The sequence below is a fragment of the Podarcis liolepis genome (assembly GCF_965112155.1).
Source record: "Podarcis liolepis genome assembly, chromosome: 9".
NCBI lineage: Eukaryota > Metazoa > Chordata > Lepidosauria > Squamata > Lacertidae > Podarcis > Podarcis liolepis.
Window position 1 is genome coordinate 501344 of NC_139564.1, and position 24984 is coordinate 526327.

The window sequence follows — 24984 nt, forward strand, 5'->3', positions numbered from 1 at the left end:
TGCAAGAAGCAGACAACAGTGAGCCTAAGTTCCTGTGAAGCAGAACTCAATGCTCTGTCATTTTCACTCATGGATTGTGAATGGTTGATGCAACTGTTTAAGGACATCAGAGTGTCTGTGAAATGTCCTATACAAGTGTATCAAGACAATAGATCGTGTTTGGCTTTGCTGAACTCGGAGAGTTGCAAGCAGAGAACCAAGTACTTGCAGATTAAGCTACATCGTGCAAGAGAGTGTATTCAGAAAGGACTGATTCAGGTGTCCTACATGGCAGGAAATGAAATTCCTGCTGATCTGTTGTCTAAGGTTGTGAACAAAGAACAACTAAAGGTTTATGTACAAAAGTTGCAATTGGGTGAACCACAGGTACAACAGGTTACACGGAAAGGGGGAGGATGTTAGGATATTTCCGTTCCACCTTAAAAGGGAGCAGGCTTTTGTAAGCAACAGAGTCTGCGCATGTCCTATTCACAGGATGTTTATGCTTGCTGTTTTTTCCTTTCGTTTTTAGTCGGCTCAGACACGCTGACAGAATGGACGTGTTTTCTTTTGTTCTGTTATACGCTAAATAAAGTCTGTAAAATATGCTCTTCTGCGGTGCAAGCTTTTGGCTGTGTTTCTGCTGATAAACAGTGTACACCCAGCCCTGGAATGTGGCTAGGAATTTCCAGAGGCTTCGTGTCGCTAACTGCTGGATCTGCCTGTCTACGGGAGGCCGATGGATCGTCCAGAACTCCGGCTTGGGGGCTCATGATGGACACTATCTCCCTGGCAGTTTCCCAACAGCCTGCCCATGGATAACTGCAATGCGTTGTACGTAGGGCTGCCTCTGCAGACGGTTGGGAAACTGCAGCCGGTGCAGAATTCAACAGCCAGGTTGCTCACCGGACTGCAAGACTGTTTGATCACATTACACTGATCCTGGTCCGACTGCACTGGCTACCAGTCAGTTTCCGGGCCCAATTCCAAGCGCTGGTTTTGACCTCTGAAGCCTTAAACGTCTCAGGACTGCAATACCTCAAGGACCGCCTCTCTCTGTACGAACCTCCCCAGACCCTGAGATCATCTTCTGAGGCCCTTCTTCATGTGCCTCCTCCTCAAGAGGTCCGGAGAGTGGCAAGACAAGAACAGGGCCTTCTCTGCAGTGGCTCCCTGTCTATAGAATGCTCCCCCCAGGGACATTTGGCAAACTTTGGCTGGTGCCTTCATTATATGTCTTTAAGAGCCAGACAAAAATGTTCATCTTCTCCCAGGCCTTTCGCTAATTAAATGAACTTTAATTTAATTTAAATTAGGCGAATCAAACGATCCTTGCCCTTTTAGACTGTGTGCGTGTGCCTGTGTGTGGTGGGTTCTTGTTTTCGTTTGTTGTTATGGTATGTGGTTTTGCGTTTCTATCTTGTGATTCTTGAATGAAATCTGATGAATAAATATATGGCATTGGGAGGCGATTCCCAATGGCCATGCAGTCCAACCCCCCCCCCAATGTGCTGAGATTCCTGCATGTCGGGGGGCTGGACTAGATGACCCTTGGGGTCCCTTCCAATTCAACCATTCTGTAATTCCAACTAAAGCATCCCTGACAGACGGCCACCCAACCTCCACTTCAAAACCTCCAGGGGGGGGGGAGAGTTGCAGGGCCCCCTCCTTTCTACAACCCCCACCCCAAGTCCAAAGGAGGAGGCCCAAACCACACCTCGTCTTGCTTGCTTTTGGCTCTGATCCCAAACACAGAAGCGCTGGCACAGGCCTGAAGGCCCCCCCCCCATGTGTGTTGCCTCGGTGCCAGTCTCTGCCCAGAGGCTCCTGGCATCTGTCTGCCCCCCCTTCCCGCCAGCTGCAGCCTTGAGCCACAGAGACTCCTCCTCATCCCCTTTGGCAGACAGCCCTGGCAGGACCTCCACCCCACAGCTTCGAGGACCTTGAATGCTTCTGTGTAAGCAAGGCATTGGCACTCCCGGGACTTCGAATAGAGAAGCGCTCCCAGGAGACCCCCCACATCCTGCCTCCCTGGGGAAAAATTAAACTGCCCCCCTAAAAATAAAGAGGGAGCAAGAACCCCGAGGGAATCTCAGGCACACCACATGAATGTGGCCCCTCAGATGCTTTGATCTGCAGAACCGGCCCTGTGACAGGGGCCACACAATATCCTTTTCCGCGTTTGTAAGAAATAAATATTTCCATTTATTACAACACTTTGTAACTCCCTGCCTGTTGACATCAGGCAAGTGCCTGCACTGCGCTCTTTTCGATGCCTGCTTAAAATGTCTCTAGTTACAGGTAGGTAGCCGTGTTGGTCTGCCGTAGTCGAAACAAAATAAAAATATTCCTTCCAGTAGCACCTTAGAGGCCAACTAAGTTTGTTATTGGTATGAGTTTTCGTGTGCATGCACACTTCTTCAGATACACTTTGCATGCACACGAAAGCTCATACCAATAACAAACTTAAAAGGGACCCCTGACCATTAGGTCCAGTCGCTGACGACTCTGGGGTTGCAGCGCTCATCTCGCTTTACTGGCCGAGGGAGCTGGCGTACAGCTTCTGGGTCATGTGGCCAGCAAGACTAAGCCGCTTCTGGCGAACCAGAGCAGCGCACAGAAACGCCGTTTAGCTTCCCGCCATAGCGGTACCTATTTATCTACTTGCACTTTGACGTGCTTTTGAACTGCTAGGTTGGCAGGAGCAGGGACTGAGCAACAGGAGCTCACCCCGTCGCGGGGATTCGAACTGCTGACCTTCTGAAGTGTGCATGCACACGAAAGCTCATACCAAGAACAAACTTAGTTGGTGCTACTGGGAGGAATTTCTTTATTTAAAATGTCTCTGTTTGGGCAAGCCTATCCAGGCACACAATTGTCGGGTTCCATAGAATTGAAGAGTTGGAAGGGACCCCGTGGGATCATCTAGCCCAACCCCCTGAATTCAGGAACTGTGGCTAAAGAATTCCTGGAGGGCGGCCCCCTAACTTCTGCTGAAACACCTCCACCTTCCGAGGGAGACTGCTGCCCTGTCGAACAACTCTTGCCATCAGAAAAGCTCTTTTCCTCTAAACTTTAATTATTGCTCTTTTTTTAATGGATAAGCTCAGCATTTCTTGAAAGCCACGCTTGGGCCGGGGCCGCCGAGGAGGGTCGCCCGCTCTGGCGAAAGGGTGCCGTCGAGGGTCGCGCGTCCCGGCCGGGGCTGCAGGACCCCCGCGCCCTCCTCGCCCCGTCCCGCCCCTGCGCCTCCTCTCCGCGCCCAGCCGCCGCATCTCCGCGCCCGCTGGGCGGCCTTCGCCTCCCACGACGGGGCGGGGCGAGGCGGAAGCAGCTGCGGCGCCGCCCCCGCCGCTAAAGGCCGCCCAGGTGGGACTCGCGCCCGGGGCCGCCCGCCGTCGGAGCCGAAGTCCCTTCGGCGGCGCTTGCGGAGGTTGCGCACCCGACTTTCCCCGACGGTTCCCGGTGCGCTGCCCAGACCAGAAGAGGCACGAATCCCCCCCCCTCCTGCCCCACCATGTTCCAGCGCCACCACCGCAGCCGAGTGACGGTGGCGCGGGGCTCAGCCCTGGAGATGGAGATCCGACGGGGCCGGTTCCGCCTTAGCCTCGTCGGGGACACGGACCAGGTAGGCGCGCGGGGCGGGGGGGAGCGGACGGCCACGCGGGTGGCGTGGGAAAGTCCCGGGCGGAGGCGAGGCTGCGCGTGGCCGTGGCGGGTGGGCGGGGGCGAGGTTTGCGGGACGCGCTCCCGTCGAGGCGCTCCTGGCGTGGTTCGTCGAGCACCTGGCGCGGAAGGGGCGCCACGCCGGATCAGCTGAGAAATGGATTCGTATCCAGACCGGGGAGGGAAACTTCATTCCTGCATTGCAGGGGGCTGGACTAGATGGCCCTGGGGGTGCCCTTTCGACGGGGAGGGGCAGGAGACGAGAGTGGGACCCACCAACACCACCGTGGGAGTTTTTTTCCACGCTGCGTTTATATCCCTCTTTTTTCCCCTCCAAGGAGCGCAAAGTGACTTACATGGTTCTCACGTCCCCCCACCTGCCCTCGATTAATTCTGACGCCAACCCTGCGAGGGAGGCTCTAGGTTAGGCTGAGAGGGGCTGGCCCCCCAGGTGAGCTTCGTGGCTGAGCAGACAGATTTGAAACCTGGCCTCCCAGTCCCTAGTCGCCATTTTAAATAAATCAATAAATTTATTAGTCACATGTAATAACAATAATAATAATTAATTTTATTTATACCCCAGCCAAGACCGGGCTCAGGGCGGCTAACACCAAATATAAAAACAACTGATTGAAATACAGCTTAAAAAACAAGATTGAAATACAACATTAAAACATTAAAATGCAACCTCATTTCATTGGAAACTGAATAGTAATAAACATAATTTAAGATTCAGTAAACACCAACAATATCATCTAGTCTATCATTTGTTGGAAAAGCCGCCCTGTGAGCTTCAAATGAAGGGCAGAATGCAAATAATAATAATAATAATAATAATAATAATAATAATGGTGTAACAGCAGCTTAAACTTAGAACCACACCTGAGAACCAGTTTATAAAGCGGATTCAAATCCAATAGGGGTCTCCCAGTGCCTGGTCCTCATTTAACGCCCACAAGGACCCTGTGAGGCCAAGAGGCAGTGACTGGCACACGGTCGCCCAGGGAGATTCATGGCGGAGTTGGGGGTAGGATTTGAACCCGGGTCTCCCAGGTCCTTGTCCAACACTCTAACCCCTCGGCCACACTGGCTTTCTTGGTGACGGTGGAGGATGGTTATGATGGGGGGGCAGGGGAGGGCTGAAGTGGTGGAGAGATTTGCTCATGTTCAGAAGGTGGCAGGGATCTGGGGAACATTTTGGGCGAGAGTCAGTGGGCGGCTGGGAGTAACAGGTACGAAATAAATCTATACTTATTTGCACAGTGGTTTGTACGGCCCAGTGAGTTGCACTTTTCGAGCAAAGCCAAGTTCCTCCTTGCAAAGGCTCTGTGAGGCCCCTTCTTCCCATTTGGCAGAGAGGGCAACTGAGGTCTGAGGTGCCAGAAGCCCCACAGAGCCCCAGGCTGGGCAGGCGGAGCTGTAGGCAAAGGGCCCCTAGGAAAGGTTGCCTCGCTTGCCATATTCCTCATCCCCCATACTAGGGACACCCCACTTGCAATTCTCACAGCAAGGGGCCTCCCTCAACCCCAGCCCCTCCTGGAATGGGAGCAACCAGACCAAGAACAAGGAAACCCCCCCCAAAAAAATATTTTCACAATAATTCCTTTTTGGTACAGTTGCTTTTTTAAGGGATCTTCTCAGGAGGTACCCGTATAAATATAGGTATTATTAGTATTATCTTTATTATTTTGTGCCCCCTTGGCTCCACACCATGTGCGAGGAACCCCCACCCCGCCCTAAACCTGGGACTGAACCAGAGTTTTCTGCCCAAGGCCTTGGAGTCCCTGAAGGCATGAGGACCTCTGGGTGGCCCAGGGCCTCTTTCCCCGCAGACCAGGCCCTGGGGCTCCCTGGCAGAGCACCGGCCTGCATGCAGAAGGTCACAGGTTAAATCCCTGCTGGCATCTCCAGGTGCAGATGGGAGAGACCCCAGACCCATATTCTGGAGAGGGGCTGCCAGTCTGTGCAGGTAATGCTGCGTCTTCCCCTGCTCTTCCTACACGCCTGCGCACCTAAGGTCTTGCCTTCAGCCTCCCTCCCCACCTATGCACTGTCTGGCCAGAGTGGCGCATGCTCTAGTTATCTCTCGCTTGGACTACTGCCATGCGCTCTATGTGGGGCTACCTTTGAAGGTGACCTGGAAACTGCAATTAATGCAGAATGTGGCAGCCAGACTGGTGACTGGGAGTGGCCTCTGGGACCACATAATACTGGTCTTGAAAGACCTACATTGGCTCCCAGGACGTTTCTGAACACAATTCAAGTGTTGGTGCTGACCTTTAAAGCCCTAAACAGCCTCATCCCAGTATACCTGAAGGAGCGTCTCCACCCCCCATCTTTCTGCCTGGACACTGAGGTCCAGCTCCGAGGGCCTTCTGGCGGTTCCCTCCCTGCAAGAAGTGAGGTTACAGGGAACCAGGCAGAGGACCTTCTTGGTGGTGGCACCGGCCCTGTGGAACGCCCTCCCACCAGATGTCAAGGAAATACTGTAAACAACTATCTGACTTTTAGAAGACTTCTGAAGGCAGCCCTGTTTAGGGAAGTTTTTAATGTTTGATGTTTTATTCTGTTTTCAATCTGTTGGGAGCCACCCAGAGTGGCTGGGGAAACCCTGTCAGATGGGCAGGGTATTATTATTTAAAAATAATAATATTTATTATTATTTATTATTAACAACTTCTGGAGGATTTTTGTCCCTCCCTGGACCACCAAACACCCTCCCAAGCCATGCCTAATCCAGATGACTGGGTTACTTTTGGGGGGGTCTCCAGGACCCACTGTGCCCGCTTGCCCTGCCTTGCCCAGGGTGTCAGGTGTGGGGAAGTTCCCCCTGCCACTCACAGGGGCTAGAAACCTGTCCCTTGAGAGCATTTGGCTGAGGGGGGCTGCCCCCTCCTCCAGCCCCTCCTCTGCCTGCTTCTGCTGGGGTGTGGCAAGTGTGGGGCTGGGGTTTGGGGCCTGCCCTGTGGCCGGGGAAAGGGTTACGGCCAGCTTCCCCACCCCCCAGCGATGGGGAACAAAGGCCTCCATTATCTCCCCTGCCAGGGACTTCCCTCTGCGCATGAGGAAAGAGATTTGGCAGCACCTGCCCTCCTCGCCCCAGGACCAGCCTGGGCCGACTTCCTGGATCGGAGCCCAGCCTTGCCCCACGTGGGACTCCCCGCCCGGGTCCTGACCTCTGGATCTGGGGCTGTCTGCAGTGGCCACCGACCCTCGCTGGGGGCTGCCCTCCTTCCTTCTGCCAGGGCTTACTACAGAATTGTGGGGTTGGAGAAGGGACCCCAACGGTCATCTATCGCAACCCCGTGCAGCACAGGAACCCGCCTCCGTCTGAGACCCCGAAGAGCCACTGCCAGTCCGTGCAGGCTGGGTGGGCTTATTATGACTCCGTACAACAAGGTCCAAAATTAAACTACGGAACTCCCTCCCACTTGTGTTTGGATACTGCTTGTGGGTTTCCCTTTGGGGCATGCGGTTGGCAAAGGCGCCAACTCTAGGGGGCTCTGGGTGCCAGGGCACCCACAGTTTTTTTGGGTGGTGGGTTCAAAATGAAATCTCAGACTCAAAGCCTCTGAAAGTCTTTAAATGAAGCAATGTGCCAAACTTTAGATAAGCTTTGGAGCTTTGTGTATTCCGCAAATATAATGTCCAACACTGAACAGAGGTTCTGGATATTGACTGCTGTTTCATAGATCTTCGTCAGTGTGGTGGGAGGATATAGAATTGTTTCATAAACTCATCTTATTTCAAATGAATATATGTGAATGAAAATATCAAATGCTGCAGTCAATATCCAGAATGTTTCAGAGACTTTGAGTGTGAAATTTCATTTTGAACTTGTTGTTGTTTGAAGGAATTCTACAAAGATTGTCTATTTCGTAGGTATATGGTCATCATGTTGCCCAAACATTGTGGACGTTAATTCTGAACAGGACTGAAAACGCTGCTGTTCTCTTTTGCAACACGGGTTTGTTTGGATACTTATTGTTGTACAGTGGTACCTCGGGTTCGTATAGTAAAAGCCATGGTTTTCCCAGTCGTGATGTATGGAAGTGAGAGCTGGACCATCAAGAAGGCTGATCGCCAAAGAATGGATGCTTTTGAATTCTGGTGCTGGAGGAGACTCTTGAGAGTCCCATGGACTGCAAGAAGATCAAACCTCTCCATTCTGAAGGAAATCAGCCCTGAGTGCTCATTGGAAGGACAGATCCTGAGGCTCCAAGACTTTGGCCACCTCATGAGAAGAGAAGACTCCCTGGAAAAGACCCTGATGTTGGGAAAGATGGAGGGCACAAGGAGAAGGGGACGACGGAGGACGAGATGGTGGGACAGTGTTCTCGAAGCTACCAGCATGAGTCTGACCAAACTGCGGGAGGCAGTGGAAGACAGGAGGGCCTGGCGTGCTCTGGTCCAGGGGGTCACGAAGAGGCGGACACGACTAAACAACAACAACAACCAACCTCGGGTTAAGTACTTAATTCATTCCGGAGGTCCATTCTTAACCTGAAACTGTTCTTAACCTGAAGCACCACTTTAGCTAATGGGGCCTCCTGCTGCCACCGCGCCGCCAAAGCACGATTTCTGTTCTCATCCTGAAGCAAAGTTCTTAACCTGAGGTGCTATTTCTGGGTTAGTGGAGTCTGGAACCTGAAGCGTCTGTAACCCGAGGTACCACTGTACCGTCCAGAATTAAGGCGCGCTGCGTTCAGACATGGTCCTTCCTTTTATTTTTAACCCGCCTGAAATAACCGTCCCTTCTATTTCCATCGCCCAGCCTGTGTGTGTTGTTGCTTGTGCAGCCAAAAGAGGGTCACATACTGTGCGCCAAAGGGCAGGAGAGGTGTCGGCAGGCTGGATGGGGCCCTTTGGGGAAGTGCCGGAAATCTGAGGGGGGAAGCTCACAGGCCCTGTCTCCCCCAAAACTGTGATCAGCTTGCTGTGATTCCTGCATTGCAGGGGGCTAGACAACGCTTGGGGGGGGGGTCTCTGCCAACTTTACCATTCTGTGGTTCCATGAGGACTGAGCATGCTCATTGGAGAGAGCCAGGGGTGTCTTGTGGTGGAGTAGCACTTGGCGCTGCAACATTTTGTTGCAGCTCTCACCGATCCTTTCTGCAATGCAGCCTTCTTTCCCAGAGGCAACAGCAGAAGTTTAAGGTGTTCTGGGAAGTCATTTAGACTGGAACAAGGAACCTGACTGTGCTCCTCTTCGCAGCCAGTGGAATGCTTTCCTCAAGGCGATTAGCCATTTCCTCGTTAGATTATGCCCAGTTCAGCTAACAACTCCCCGGAATGACAGAATTGCAGGGCTGGCGTTTCCCGGCATGTCTGTTTGAGACTTATTTAATTTTTGCACTGTTTAAAAACAAACAAACCTCAAAATGGTTTACAAAAAGGTAAAACAATATCAACAAAATTTGAATTACAGGGATAATTCAAAACATACAAACTTAAAATATTTTCAAACAAGTTAAAGCTTGTGTCAACTTTCTCAGCATCTGGATAGGCTTGTCTAAAAAGGGATGTTTTTAGCAGGTGCCCAAAAGGAGGCAGTAAAGGCGTCTGCTGGGTATCAATTGGCAGGGAGTTCCAAAGGGTAGGCACTGCCACCTTAAATGGTCAAGTCCTTACAGATGCCCAGTTGTGGCACCTGTAGCTGGGCCAATTATGCCGATCCAAGTGGCTGTGTGGGCAGCTTGGGGTCAGGCGATCTTGCAGGTCCCAAGTTGCTAAGGGATTTATCGACTCATGGTAACTCCTCGAACTCGGGCCCGGTAGCAAATTGTCAATTGTCCGTGCTGACAAGGCCTCTCTCCTGCCAGCAGTTGTGTGCCAGCATCCTGTCTTGTGTCATTCCTTTGAGAATTGTGACTGGCTTGGTAAACTCTGGAGGCTGGCAGCCAGGAATACGCCTGGCCCTTCTCCTCATTGATTTACGAGGCCTTGGATTCACCTGAAGCCACACAGGCCAGACAAAAGGAAATCCGCCGCGCAGCTCACCTTAATTCCCTCTATTTCTGATGCCCAGGAGCGAGTGGCGATGCTTCTGCAGCCAAAAGGGCACCGTTGCCACCCACGCACCAGAGGGAAGTATTAGCAGGCTTGGCAGAGCCCCAAAGTTGGCAGGCGGACAAAGAATCTGCTTGGGGGGGGGAGCACCTTTGGGTGCTGGGAGTCCCAAGGCAGCACACGAGCCCTGCTGGAAAACAGAAAGCGATTGTGCTGCTCAGCGGAGGCTGCCTCTTACGAAGGTGGGTGCTGCCACCCTCCTGGTGGGGGGGGGTGAGTGCCCATGGAAGGGCAGCTGCCTTGGCGCCCATAAAAATCCTCTTCCTCTTATTCTTAGTCACAGAGCGCAGCCTCAGGTTGCACTCTGCCCATGCCCAGAGGCTCTGTGCACTCTCTTACTTGAAAGGTTCCAGGGCTGCGTCTTGGTGGGTCTTCCTGGTGCTGTGGGGTGGGGGCAGGCTGGACTCCTGGGTTCTGCCCAGCTCTTTTTGATTGACAGATATTCTGGGGGTGGGAAGGAAGGTGCCCTCTGGAGCAATTGGTATCATTTGGTATCGTCTTTTGGGAGCCTAGGCAGGTTCTGGGCAGTTGCACCCTGAAGCGGTGCCATGCGGGGCCTTTTTTGCATTGGCCCCAGCAGAATGAGGCAGCAGGAGAGCGGACTGTACCATTTCGGGCTGCAGGGGAGGAAGTCCCATTTTAAAGACTCCCCGGTTTAAAAACAAAGCAAGCATAACTCTTTCAAGCTCTGACCTCCTGCCCAAAAGCAAACCTTGCACCTCGGGGTGATGGTTCAACTTTGGCTTGTCCCCTCTCCTTCTCATAGAATTGTAGAGTTGGAAGGGGACCCCAGAGACCATCCAGTCCAACCCCCTCCAGTGCTTGAATTCCAGCTGAAGAACCCCAGACAAGGGGCCACACAACCTCTCCTTCAAAACCTCCAGTGAAGGAAAATCCACCCACCTGTGCTGGGCCCGGGGGTAACCCGGGAAACCTTGTCCAGGACCGGTCCAGACTCAGTCCGACAGGGCCAAGGCAGGACGCGAGGCAGGAAACCAGGCAAGGACAGGTAGAGGATCTCAGGCAGGATCTAGCATACAGCAATGTTGCTCCCTCAACCTGGGGCGGGGTCCGACAGCCTTTGATCTTTGTTCGGGTAGCGGCTGGTCCTGATCCCCCGGCGACTCACCTCCCTGTCTCTCCCGAAGGCGAGCACTCCTCCTGCAGGTACTCAGGTCTCTCCTTCTCTCAGACCTCAGTCTCTGCAGCTCAGGAGACGTCGGTGGGTGACTAGACCCAGAGGCCGCCTCAGCCTCCCCTGACCCAACTGGTAGTGGAGCAGCTGTAAGTGATGGCCCAGCTGGAGGCAACGAGGAAATCCCCGCATCTGGAGCCCGGGCAGGATCAGGCCCCTGACTCGGCCCAGCTGGGGTTTGTTGCAGGGGAACCTGTGCAGACTGGGACTCTTCAGGATCAGGCCCCAGGCTCGGTTCAGCTGCTGCCTGAGGCAAAGGATCCGGTGCAGACTGAGACTCCTCCGGTTCCGAGTTTGAGTCCCAGGCCATCGCACCTTCCAAGGGAATCCATTCCTCTGCCAAACAGCTCTTGCCCAAGGAAGTTCTTCCTGATCTTGAGCTGGAATCTGCTTCCTTGTAGTTTGAATCCACTGGGTCCTGCGCTCTGGAGAAGCACCAGAAAGCAAGCTTGCTCCAGCTTCCCTTGGGCAGATATTTCAGAGACTCCTAGAATTGCAGGGGTGGCCTAGATGACTCTGGGAGTCCCTTCCTAACTCTCCACTTCTGGGATTCTGTGAGGAGCCCCTCTGGGCATGGCTGGGCTTCCAAGCTGGAGAGAGTGGCCAAGGCAGGTGGGAGCCCCCCTCTCCTTTTTACACCATGCCCCCCCCCCCCAGTTCTGGGCCAGCAGAGAGGCGGAGCGGCATCGGCCAGGTGGCAGGCTTGGCTCCGCCACGGGCATGCCCAAATGGCTCAGTTGGTTGAGCGTGAGACTCTGGATCTCAGGGCTGTGGGTTCGAGCCCCACACTGGGCAAAAGGTTCCTGCGTGGCAGGGGGTTGGACTGGATGACCCTCAGGTGTCCCTTCCAGCTCTGACCCCTGGAAGTTTCCCAGAGTAGATGGGCAACCCTGCCTGGTGCTGTGTGCGTAACCGGTTGGCACAGAGAGCCCTGGAGGCTTTGGAGAGAGTGGGGCATTCTTCTGCTTGGCACCAAGCAGACCCCGTGGTCTCTGAGCCCATCCTGCGAGGAGACGACTTTGCTGTTGCATTTTGCTTGGGGCTGGGGCATCTGTGCCAACCTTGGACTGCTTTGGTCGAGGGTCCAGGCCGAGCGGCCTCTAGAGCAGTTTCTGGGCTGCCTGGCGAGGCTGGCTGCGATGCCTGCCTTGGTGCCAAGCTTCTCCGGGTGTGTCTGGCTGGGCATGTGGCCCTGGGCTGCCTGGAGCGCAGGAGACGCTGGCCAGCTCCCTGCCACGTGGGCGCAGGAGTGTGCCTGTCTTTTGTGTGTGTTTGAAATGTGCTGGCCCCGCTATCCCCTCCTTCCTGCCAGGCCTGAGTGAGGGGCTGGCAGCCGGGCTCCCTCCCTCTCCGGTGGCCGGTGGGAGGGCCGGGGCCTGGAAGAGGCGGCCCCTGGCGCAAGGGAGCGGGCGGAGGAGCTTGCAGGGGCGGCTCTTGTAAGAGGAGCCCAACCAGGAATGCTGGGCTGGAGGGGCGGGCGTGGGGCCAGGCGGTTTCCTGTCTATGGGGGGAAGAGGCTTGCAGCTGCAGCATAGGGCTCCCTGAGGCGCATGGGGGGCCTGAGAGGGAGAAGGAGCCCCACTGAGGGGCAGGAGGTGAGAGCGGGGCCCAGGGGCAGCAGAGGGGCGTCGTGGGCACGCTCCCGAGGCTTGGGAAAGAAGGCGGGCAGCAGGGGGCAGCACCAGGGCATGGGTGGCACCCAGGGTGACACCCAGGCAGGTGGTGGTGCTGCTGCTGCAGAGATGGGGCGCAGGACCCCCAAGGCCAAGGGGCTCCCTGCCTGCAGGCTCGCCTCCTTGCGGGGGGTGCCAGCTGCCTGGCTGGCAAGCTCCCCTCCTTTGTGAAACGGGGGGCACAGCCAGCACTGTTGCCCTTTCAGGCACAGAGGCTGCTTGTTCTGCGGGTGGGAGTCTGGAGCCGCCCGGCTGGCATGAAAGGACGGCCCTGTTCTCTCCGCAGCTCGGCCGGGGGCGCAGAATCTGCTGACGGAGGCCTGGGCAGCGCCAGGAGCTGGGGGCCTCGCTGCCCCACCCCGCCCCACCCCACAGGCAGGCTGGAGACCTCCGCTGCTCCGCGCCAGCTCTCCGGGTGCAGACAGCACAGTGTTTCCTGGCGTCTGAAGCAGCCCCAGCCGTGCTCAGATGGGGGCCCTGCCAGGGGCCCCTGGCCCTGCCGCCCTGGGGCAGTAGGGGTGCCCCCAGCCTTCCCGCACCCCACAGAGGAGGCGTCGGTGAGGGAGAGGGTGCTGTGCCAAGATGCAGGACAAACTCCGCATCCTGGAGGACCTCAACATGCTCTACATCCGACAGATTGCCCTCAGCCTGGAGGTAAGGGGGCAGCTGGGCAGGACCTTGCGACCCGACGGGGAGGGGCTTTGCTTCGGGAGGGGGGCTCCTTCCAAAGGGATGCGGGCCGTGTGAGTGCGGAGACCTGTGTGAGTAGGGCGTGCGAGAAAAGATATCCTCAGAGTGCAAAGTTTGGAGTTTCCCCGAACTTGCCTTGCACATTTAGCGATGCCCAGAGAGGAGTGCTGTGGATCTCAGAAGCTGGCGCCTGCCTTGCTCAGCTGGGTAGAAGCAAACAGATTGTCTTGGGGTTTCCTGGATGTTTGCCTGGCGCTCCCCTGTAACCCGAATCTTGGCACCCGTTATCGCTTTGTCTCCGAGCTGAATAGGGAAGGGGGCAGGCAGGGTGGGGGGCGCAGGAGGCGGCGCAGGACCCGATTCGGAGTGCAGTGGGTGCCCTCGACTCGCTTGCTGTGTGTCTCCACCTTGATGCAACAACATTGCCCTGGCATTGTTCTCCCGATGGTTGCGGTGAGTGAGACGCTGCCACGTTTGGAGGTTGCCCCTCTGGGACCCCCTGCTGCTTCCTTGGCCCCTTTCCTGCCTGGCTGCGTCAGTCCTGGGGGGCAGGAGCTTCCCAGTGCTGGTGGGAGGGGGGGCACCCGGTCTCCCTCGGCTTGGCTTCCAGACAGGTGTGCCTTGTGGGGTTTCCGTGCTGCTCTGTTTTCGGGGCTTCTGCTGGGAGTCCACCTGGCCAGGCTGGCGTTGGGCTTGGGCCAGAGTCCGGCCTTGCTCCACAGGCGGGGGTGTTTTTTTTTGGGGGGGGGATCTGGTGCCCTTTGGGGTTTGCCTCCATTTGCTCATCCGGTTTGGTGCAGCCGAATGTTCCTTTGGCAGAAAAGTGGGACTTCCTGCCTGGACCCAGCAGGAAAGGGAGACTCAGAGGAGCCCCTGGGCTGGATCTGGCCAGCCTCCTGTTCCCCCAGGGGCCAAAGGGAAGCCCCAGAGCAGGATTGGAGCTCAAGAATGGCCCCCCCTGACTTTCCCAGCCCCTGGGATTCAGGAGCGTTGCAGAATCCGACTGCGGAGGCCGAGGCGTCCTGGCGAGGAGCCACTGACAGCCGCCCATGAATTTGCCCTCTTTTGAAGCTATGCTCCTTGTGGCAGGGAGTTCCACAGTCTAACTCTGCGCTGCATGAAGGAGGACTGTCTTTTATTTGTCCTGCAGCTTCTGTCAGCTTCATGGATTTTCCAGAGTTCTATGAGAGAGAGAGAGAGAGAGAAGCCTCTCTCTCCCCACTTTTCCCAGGCAAGGCATAATTTTATAATATAATAATAATTTATTATTTATACCCCACCCATCTGGCTGAGTTTCCCCAGCCACTCTGGGCGGCTTCCAACAAAGATGAAAAATACATTAAAATGTCACACATTAAAAGCTTCCCTGAACAGGGCTGCCATCAGGTGTCTTCTGAATGTCAGGTAGTTGTTTATTGCTTTGACATCTGATGGGAGGGCGTTCCACAGGGCGGGCGCCACCACCGAGAAGGCCCTCTGCCTGGTTCCCTGTAACTTGGCTTCTCGCAGTGAGGGAACCGCCAGAAGGCCCTCGGAGCTGGATCTCAGTGTCTGGGCTGCGTGATGGAGGTGGAGATGCTCCTTCAGGTATACTGGACCGAGGCCGTTTAGGGCTTTCAAGGTCAGCACCAACACTTTGAATTGTGCTCGGAAACATACTGGAAGCCAATGCAGATCTCTTAGGACCAGTGTTATATGGTCTTGGCAGTCACTCCCAGTCACCAGTCTAGCTGCCGCATTCTGGACTAGTTGCAGTTTCCGAGTCACCTTCAAAGGGAGCCCCACATAGAGCGCATTGCAGTAGTCCAAGAGGGAGATAACCAGAGCATGCACCACTCTGGCCAGACAGTCCGCAGGCAAGCAGCATCTCATCCTGCGTACCAGATGGAGCTGGCAGACAGCTGCCCTGGACACAGAATTGACCTGCGCCTCCATGGACAGCTGGGAGTCCAAAATGATGTGTCTCCTTTTCCTCACCTTCTCTCCAAGTCCCACGACTGCAACTGTTCCTCATAGGGCAGTCGATCCGGGATCCCTTGGCTTGCCCTTTCCTGAGTCATTTTCCAACTGGGCCCTCTCCTTTGGGAGGTGAGGGCAGGCAAGCGCTGCTTCTTTGCCCAACGGAGGACAGAGAAAAGGAAGGAAGCTGTTTTTCATGTTAACCTGTGGAACTCCCCTCTGCAGGAGACCAGTGGCTGAAATCCCCAGGAGGAGAGAGGGCTCCTGTGTTTGAATTCTGCTTGCAGGTTTCCCATTGGGGCATCTGTGAGGTTACAGGGAAGCAGGCACCAGATGTCAAGGAAATAAACAACTATCCTACTTTTAAAAGGCAGTTTTTAATATTTAATGCTGTGTTGTTTTTAACATTCGATTGGGAGCTGCCCAGAGTGGCTGGGGAAACTCAGCCAGATGGGCGGGGTATAAATAAATTATTATTATTATTATTATTATTATTATTATTATTATTATTATTATTATTATTATTAATGTTTGGCCACCCTGAGCTGCGTGGGTCCCATTGACCTGAAACAGCAAGCTTTTCTGATGTCTTACTTAATGAACAACTTGATAAGCAGGATCCGTCCCCCTTCCTTAGCTCATTCTGGGCATCCCTGGTCTGCCAGAAAGCCCTTGACCCAGGCAGACCCCCCATTCCGCTGTTGCTCGCCCCCCCAAACAAGCCAGGGAGCCCAGAGATGCCGACCTTTGAGGGGGAAGGACCTTGAAGGCTTTTGCCTTGTGCAGGCTGGTCTTGTCCCTGGCTGGGTCAAGGCGAGGCAACATGGCGTAGTGGTTAGAGCGCTGGACTACTGGGCTAGGGCGGGGGAGAGGCCCGGGTTTGAATCCCTCGCAGGGTTGTTGTCAAAGGAGGAGTTGGAGAACTCTGCACGCGAAAAAGGTGGGATAGATATTGTGATGTTCTGAGTTGAATAGGATCCAAAATGCAGCAGTCTGATTGGTTCTAGAACAATATGCTCATAAATAGCAATAAATAATAATTGTCATGGTTTCGGCCAATGTGCTTCGTGTGGCTTCAACAAAAGGGGGGGGATGTGAGTTGCAGGGAGCCCCTTCCCTGACCCCCTTCTCTCCACCCCTCGGAGTGGGTCAGTCTGGACTGGTTCTGGCTGCTGAGCGCTGAAGCAGCTGCACTCTGCTCGTGCTCAGAGGGACTCTGTCAAGATCAACTATGATTTCTGCATTGCAGGGGGGTTAGTCTAGATGACTCGTGGGGCCCCTTCCATCTCTGATTTTGTCTTGGTTTTGGCGGAGAATCCCGGCTGGCCAGACTCCACTGCCTGGGGGGGGGAGCATTGGCCAGACACCCCACCCTCCAGATTTTCCTCCCAGCCTTCTAAATCCTCAGCATCTCTGCCATAATCTGCCGCAAGCTGATTAGCCCAGGCTGGAGGTCCGGGGGGGGGGCAGGGTTTTGAGCCACATGCCAGCCCCACCCTTTGCCCACCTCCCAAAACCTGCCCCCCATCTTCACCCCCATCAGTTTGCCTAGGAGAGGCCCCCCCCCGCTCCATCCCTGAGTTCTGGGGTGCCTCCAGCCCCACAAAGGATGAAGAGCAAATGGCCCCCCATCTGCCCCCCCAAATGCAACCTCTTTCATGGGACCCCTTCCCTTTTCTCAGCCGCCCCATAGAGGGGAAGGGGCTCCCAAATAATGTAGGTTTTTTGGGGGGCTGAGGAGCAGCTCCCCACCCTCCTTTTCCCCACCAGACCCCTGATTTCCCCTTCCCCATTTTCTTGCAGGGGGGGGCAGAGGAGGCCGCGGTCTCCCCAGCCCAGCTGTCCCCCCCCTCCCGGCTATAAATAGGCAGCTGGTGATGTCAGAGTTTCCTCAGCTGCTGCACCGACTCTGCCCCCCCATCCCTCCCCCTCCAGCTGTCACCCGCCCCGCTGCCAGGACCGCCTTTGCCGCATGGGGGGCCGGCGGCTAAGTTAGGGGGCGCCGGCATGGAGAGCGGCAGGCTGGCCAAGGTGAGTGGCTGGGGGGACGGACGCTTGGGGGGTGAGGAGGGGAGCCCCCCAGGAAGAGGCTGGGGTTTCCCCTTAGAGAGGCCTGGAAGAGGCGGGACCCTCGTGCCCATCTCTGCGGCTGGCATGATGGAGGGCATTTCTCGCCGGGAGGGGGGCCTCTCCCCCCCCCCAGAAGCTGCTGGATTTTTTTGCTGCTTCACGGCCCTTCAGGCTGGGGGAGGGAGGGGGTTGAGGCTGGTTTTTTGGGGGGGGTCCGTAGCTGTAGAGACAAGAGGGGGGGTCTCTGCATCCGGCAGGGGCATTGTGGGAGGGGTCAGTCGCGAGGGCCCCCCCCATACCCAAAAACTCCGAGGCAAAAACGGATGCTAATGGGATTTCCTCTGGCCTGGGCAAAAGGCTGCAGAGAACTGGAGAGTTGGAAGGGGTTCCCCAAAGGACATCTAGTCCAGCCCCCCGCAGCCCCCCCAGATTGTATCCCTCTTTTCAGATCTCTCCACCCCGTCTTTGGTACCTAATGTCCATTGCGCAAGGGGTGGGGGGCAAGAGACTCGGCCCCCGGAGCTTTACCTGTTGAACCCCGGTTTTTCAGCAGAGCTTGGAGGGCCGCCTGACACGGGTGCTTTAGTTGGGGTTTCTGCGTTGGACCCGATGACCCTGGGGGTCCCAGGAATTTGATAGGTCTACTGTGACGCTGTGCGTGTTATGGGGGGGCACTCTGCACAAGCTCAGGAACCTTCTACAGAGGCGGGGCTTTGCATGTTCAGAGGCTGAGCTCTCGCCCTGATGGTGGGTTCTGGGGGTCATCAATTCTCACTCAAAGATCGGGGGTCTTCCTGGGGTGGCGGGTGGGAGACTGTGGAGCCTGGTATTTTTTTGGGTGGGGGCACCAAACACAGGAAAATGTTTCCCTTTATTGTGATATATTTTAATATACAATAATAATAATATTTAATTAATAACAACAACAATAATAATAATATTTGACAGCAGCATGAAGGCGTTTTGGGAAATTGACAGTCAGGAAGGCAATTGATTCTGAACACACACCCCGAGGCATCGTTTGGGGTTCCGTTTGGAGACGCCTCCCTCCCCCCAAAAAAACGCTTTGGCTCCCCAGAGGCTGTACAGTGGGGCAGGTCAGCTTTCCCTTGCCCCATAGAAAGGGCCCGACATTTCAAGCCTGTGAGAGGTGGGGAGCGCTCTGCGCATGCTCAGAGCACTCTGGCCGTTGAGAACAGGGCTGCTTCTCTCCTCTCAGCCCCCCAAAAGACACACAGCTGTCACGAAAGCTGAGTCCGGGGGGGTGTTTCTTTCTTCGTTTATGGGGCCCCCTCTCACTCCACTTCCCAGTCATGTCCCAAGCCATTTGGTCTCCTTTCCCAGAAGGTCTTTCTGGCACCCCCCTTTTGCCCTGAGCCCCCCAACACTTGCCATTGCCCCACCAGGCACCATAACTGGGGGGGGGGGGTCAGGCAGCTTTGAGCTCCTGCGATAATAAATTTTCTGGCCCACGTAGGACCAGTCTAGATAGTTAGCCTTGACGTTTTCATCCCCAAAAAAGTTTTTGATTTGAGTTTCCACTGAAATGTGGCTGCATTTTAATGTTTTTATGTTGTATTTTAATCTTGTTTTTTAAGCTGTATTTCAATCAGTTGTTTTATATTTGGTGTTAGCTGCCCTGAGCCTGGTCTTGGCTGGGGAGGACAGGGTATAAATAATTATTATTATTATTATTATTATTATTATTATTATTATTATTACAGTATTATTAAATGAGTGGACTGGGGTTCTTGGATGGGTCCCCCCAGCTTCATTCACATGCTCCCCCCTTTCATTTCCCCCCCCCTCGCAGGGCACCGATATCCAGAAGAAGATCGACCATGAGATCCGCATGCGCGAAGGCGCCTGCAAGCTCCTGGCGGCTTGCACCCAGCGCCAGCAGGCCCTGGAGGTCACGAAGAGCCTGCTGGTCTGCAACAGCCGCATTCTGGCCTACATGGCGGAGCTTCAGCGCATGAAGGAGGCGCAAGTCATGCAGCGGATGGCCAGGCGGTGAGTGAGGCGGCGGGTGCGTGGCGCATGTCTGCAGGAGGGCCAGTGCGGCCCTCGGCCAAGAGGAGGAAGAGCCTCAGGGCTGGGCTGGCACTCTGCACATGCTCAGGAATGCTCTGGGGCTGAGGTCTGGCTCTGGAGGGAGATCTGAGGGCTCCCTTGGACAAGAAACAAGGACACCGGCCAGGAAGACCAGAGCAAAACAGCAGCCAGGAGGCCTGGTCTTGATTGAAGACTGTCGCATCACGACTCCCACCTGCCACCAGGTGGAACAAGATGGAAGCCCCAAGCAAAAGAGAACCCTAAATTTTATTAGCTGCTAATCCCCATGTTAGGGACGCGAGTGGCGCTGGGGGTTAAACCACAGAGCCTAGGGCTTGCCGATGAGAAGGTCGGCGGTTCAAATCCCCGTGACAGGGTGAGCTCCTGTTGCTCGGTCCCTGCTCCTGCCAACCTAGCAGTTCGAAAGCACGTCCAAGTGCAAGTAGATAAATAGGTACCGCTCCGGCGGGAAGGTAAACGGCGTTTCCGTGCGCTGCTCTGGTTCGCCAGAAGTGGCTTAGTCATGCTGGCCACATGACCCGGAAGCTGTACGCTGGCTCCCTCGGCCAGTAAAGCAAGACAAGCGCTGCAACCCCAGAGTCGGCCACGACTGGACCTTACCTTTACCTTTAATCCCCATGTTACACCCCCTCAAACGACATCACTCACACATCACGGTTACATCATGAAAGGGGAGGTTTGGTGGCAGGAATCTGAGCATCCTGGACCCTGCCCCATGGTTCCCCTTGCCCTCCACCAAACACCCACCAAGTGGAACAAAAGAGATCTTTACATTTCCCTGTTTCCCAGCCAAGTTCATCCCACCCTTTTGTCTCCATCTGGCTTTGTTCTTTCTGGAAGGGCTACCTGTCTGGCCCTCAGGTATCAGGATGCCAGGGATTATCCCTCAGGCAGAGGGGCTGCTGAGGAGCTGAGCTCACTGGTCTATAGGAATTTCTGGAATTTTCCCAGTGAGCCAGTACAGAGATACATTGATCAGTGAATTCTTACATTTGGTATTGTGCAGCAGAGGCCCGTTGAACAGAAAGGAAGAAACTGATGAAGTGTTTTGTGGGGACAAGTCACGAAAGTGATGGTGCTGATTCTGGTAGTGGGCTGCATGTGCCTGATATCTGCTGGAGGGGCAACCCCCCCACCTATACATAAATTCCTGCAACAATGGAGAGCTGGGGGGGCAGCATGGAGGGGAGCTGTGCGCCTACAGGAGCGCCCCAAGAGCTTTGGGTGGGACTGGGAAGGGGGCTGCCTTGGACGCCTCCTGGGTTGTCCAAAGGGGCCAGATTCGAGGTTAGGCTGGCCTCTTCTGGGAGGGGGCTTCCTGCGGCAGAAGAGCCTGAGGGGGACCCTCTTTGGGCGAGGGAAGTTTGCTCAGCCTCCTCTTGGGAGCAGCTGAGTTGGCCTTTCCCAGGAGGCCTCTGGTGCGAATCCTGCGTTGCAGCGGGTTCAGCTAGATGACCCTTTGGTTCCCCTCCAGCCCAACACTTCTCTGAGATTATGACTGTTCTTTTCATTCTGACTCTCCATTCCTACTGCTACCACCTACTTCTGCCTCTTTTCTGAATGAGGCACTGCTGCTCTCTTAATCCACCCCTTGGGCTGTTAAATCTGTTTTAATGGTGTGGGTATGATTCACGGATGAATTATTGTTGTTATTATTATTATTATTATTTATTACTATTATTACAGTACTGGACTAAAAGACCACAAGGTGATACGCAAACTGAAAGACAGTATTGAAGTAAAAGCAATTGACAATATCAAACATACTCAAAAATGATTTATTGTATTTTTAATATTTTCTTTGGAGCCGCCCAGAGTGGCTGGGCAAACCCAGGCAGATGGGCGGGGTATAAATAAATTATTATTATTATTATTTAATTAAAATCTGCATGCTGCCATGAAACTTAAAAAAAATAAATAGTAGCATATGAATCTTATAAAATAATTTTTTTAATGAAGAATGCCACTGATGCAGTTGTTCTGCTTCCCCACATCCTTGGAGTTGTCAATCAAGAGTGTAGCCTGAACTCTCCTGTGATGCTGGAGTGGGGCTTTTGGGGGGCAGGCAGTGGGGGGGGGGTCCTCCCTGTGTCTCTGACAGCCCTTTCTCTCCCCCCCTCAGCCCCTCAGACGCTGGTCCCGTGGACGACCGCCTGCCCTGCCGAGGCAGAGTCTGCATCTCAGGTAAGGATGCTGTGACCCACCTGGCCGCAGGTGCAGCCCAGCTGGACCCCTCCCAGGCCCAGAGCCCAGTGGGAGAGGCAGGCAGAGCAGCCCGGTCCCAAAGGGGAGCTGTTTTGGGGTGCAAAAATGGCCTTCCCTCTGCAAAAAATCCTGCATTGACGGGGGTTGGACTAGATGACCTAGGGGACCCCTTCTGTGATTCTATATTGCCCCTATAATTGGCTTTCAAGAATTGTTACTGATTTGTAAAGAATGCTTGAGGCATGTTCTGGAGGAGACCAAAGGCACATCCATGCTTTAGATAAGCTCCCAGACATTTTGGGGGTCCCACTGCCCCCCTTTTGTTCCCAGCGGAATGAGAACATTATTCAGAACATAGCAGCTTGCACGACCCGCCAAGGGTGGCCATAAGGCAACAAAATTCAAAACGGTGACAATTAATTGCACATGCCTCCAAAATCCAATTTCAGCTATTGAGTTTAATTAATTCCACAAAATGGAAGCTCTTGATTCCATCAGACCAGTTTTCCTTTTTTAAAAAATTGCTTTATTAGTTTTAAAAAAGAAAAAACTGTCAACGAACGAAAAACCAAAGGATAATACAAATTGCAAAAAGTAAATGGATTTCTTGCAATGCTGCTTCCATTATGACTTCCAGTCACACCATCGAAGGTTCCGGCTTTCTTTTATGTAGCACACTTTTCATTATCCCATCTTATCCCATATCCTTATTTTTATAAGATTTTCTTTGTTTCTACCGGGGTCCTATGCTCTTTCAGATATTTTCTGTAAATATCCCACTCTCTAATAAACGTTTGGTCTATATTATCTCTAATTCTTTGCTGATTCTGTAAATTCTAATAATTTTGTCTGCCAATCCATTTTGGTCGGGAGAGAGTCTCCTTTCTAATTTTTGGCTACTAAGATTCTTGCTGCCATATTCTTCATATTTTGGGGAATATCCATACCTGTTTTACCCAGTAGAAAGGCTTCGGGTTCCCCCCCCAAAAATAGATTTTAAACATCTTTTTGAGCTCATTATATATCTTGGGTCCCAAAATTCCTTTATTTTCCTACAATTCCACCACATGTGTATCATCGCTGGACCAGCTTTCCAAATCATTTGTGCCAGCAGGGCCCCCTGCCACCTCCCTGCCCCTTCGTGGCCCCCACTTGGGGACCCCCTGGCGTAGATATCTGGGCCCCCACTGTGTTACCTGCAGGCCTCTTCCTGCCTGGACACATTTGGGGGTGCAAGCAAACCCCCTTTATCTCCTCCTCTTTCCTTTTTTAAATTTTTATAAATACATCTTTATTGGTTTAAAATAGAATCTTACAATAAAGGTAAGTATGACAAAGTTAAGCACAGAAAAGGAAAAAAAGGAAAAGAAAAAAGAAAAGGGGGGAGGGGAGAATTCTCCACATCAAAAAGTACAAAAAGTTTAACTATTTAGTTAAATATGTTAAGTTAAATTAATTGGGAAAGCTTGCAAATACCAGACAGGCTTAGGACTTAAATATGTAATGTGATGAATTAATATGTTTAATGCTGAACTGGAAAGAAAGAAAGATGTTAAGTGATGAAGTTAATTTTTTAAGAATATTGGATTTGGAAAATCGTTAAAATGATATCCACTGAAATTCAACCAGGGGGATACGAGGAAGTCACTTAACAATGTTACTAAGTTTGGTTTAAATACGGTTGAGATTTGTGTTTGTTTTAAAAAAAATGGGGGGGAGTACAAAAAGTTTAAAAGTAACAAGAAAAGAAAAAGAAAATAACAATTAAAAGTACCAGATATTTATACAACATCACTGGAAGCATTTCACAGAAGACTTTATTGCATAAGACATGATGTTGTATCTCCTCCTCTTTCCAGACCTCCGGATCCCACTGATGTGGAAGGACACGGAATATTTCAAGAACAAGGGCGGTGAGTCCTCCTTGGTGGTGGCCCCTCCGACGGCGCACGCCTTTGCTTCCTGCGCATGGCGCCTCTGGCGCTGTTCAAACGCCCCATGATCTGAGCCGGGTGCCCACTTCCGAAGCCACTGGACACCTCCTCTCCAAGCCAACTCTTCTTCTTCCTCCTCTCCCTTCCTGGGCTGTGTGGGGCTGGCTGAAGCTTGGGGGGTCCAAGAGGTGCTGGTACCACCTAAATGCCCCTCTTTCCTTGGCAGAGCTGCATCGCTGCGCCGTCTTCTGCCTGCTTCAGATCGGCCCGGAAATCTACGACACGGAGATGGTGCTGGTGGATCGGACCCTGACCGACATCTGCTTTGAGAGCACCATCCTCTTGTGAGTCCCTGCCCCACTGCCTGCCCCCTTGGGGCAGAAACCTGGGGGTCCCCACGGCCGTGCGGGAGGCGGCAAGTCTTGGAAAAGGATCCCTGCGGAGAAAGCGGTGTTTCTCCTTTCCCGCAGAATCTTTCAATGTTACAAGAGTTGGCTTTTTAAAAGGGGATTTTGGGGGCTCTGGGTTCTTTGGCATTTGGGGGGGAAGAGAGGGTTTTTTTTGTCCTTTGGGGGTCCGGAGATCTGCGGGGGTGGGACCCTGGGGGGCAGAAAGGGTTGGCTGGCTCAAACAGGTACTTAAGTGATGCATAGAATGATTTTTCAATTCCGTTGTTCTGTATGGGACAATGACAATAAAAGATTATTGTATCGTATTTTATCGGAAGGGACCCCCTAGGGGCCATCTAGGCCAGGGGTCAGCAAACATTTTCAGCAGGGGGCCGGTCCACTGTCCCTCAGACCTTGTGGGGGGCCGGATTATATTTTGAAAAAAAATATGAACGAATTCCTATGCCCCACAAATAACCCAGAGATGCATTTTTAATAAAAGGACACATTCTACTCCTGTAAAAACACGCTGATTCCCAGCCCACCGCGGGTCGGATTTAGAAGGCGATTGGGCCGGATTCAGCCCCCGGGCCTTAGTTTGCCTACCCATGATCTAGCCCAGGGATATCCAACAGGTTGACCGCTATCTACTGGTAGATCCCCGTGAGGTTTTGGTAGATCACGGTCAATCTCTGACTCAACAACATTGAGCTGTTAATAAAAAATACATTAAAAAACAACAACATTGAGCTGAACCCCTAAAAATGGGGCTTTCCTTCCCAAAAAAGCTCAACAACTTTGAGCTGAGCCCCCCCCAAAAAAATTCTGAAAGTAGATCACAATCTCTTGAGAGTTGGCCACCCTTGAGATTCTAGCCTAACTGCGGCTGAAGAGTCCCTGGTCGGCCGAGGAGTTTTCATATAATTTTCTTTCCAAATGTATAGGTGAAACTTGGAAAATTAGAATATCGTGGAAAAGTTCATTTATTTCAGACTCATGACATGCAAAGCGAGATATGTCAAGACTTTCTTTGTTATAATTGTGATGATCATGGCATAAAGCTGATGAAAACCCCAAAT

General features: G+C 53.4%; 1 protein-coding gene across 6 annotated transcripts in view; it reads left to right on the forward strand.

The window, feature by feature from the left end:
- Window positions 1-3315: 3315 nt before the first annotated feature.
- The window catches only part of RTKN (rhotekin), a 34936-nt gene continuing 13267 nt past the window's right edge, over window positions 3316-24984 (forward strand). For 2 of the 6 annotated variants that reach the window (XM_083458804.1, XM_083458800.1), the window contains exons 1-6: window positions 12337-12504; window positions 12869-13236; window positions 19115-19314; window positions 21500-21561; window positions 23442-23495; window positions 23743-23860. In XM_083458804.1, coding sequence (XP_083314930.1) covers window positions 13165-13236; window positions 19115-19314; window positions 21500-21561; window positions 23442-23495; window positions 23743-23860 — 506 coding nt within the window. In that variant the 5' untranslated portion in view covers window positions 12337-12504; window positions 12869-13164. Of the gene's footprint in view, window positions 3608-12336; window positions 12505-12868; window positions 13237-17152; window positions 17263-19114; window positions 19315-21499; window positions 21562-23441; window positions 23496-23742; window positions 23861-24984 lie in introns of those variants that run through there. The other 4 variants (XM_083458802.1, XM_083458799.1, XM_083458803.1 and 1 more) reach the window with 4 other exon arrangements.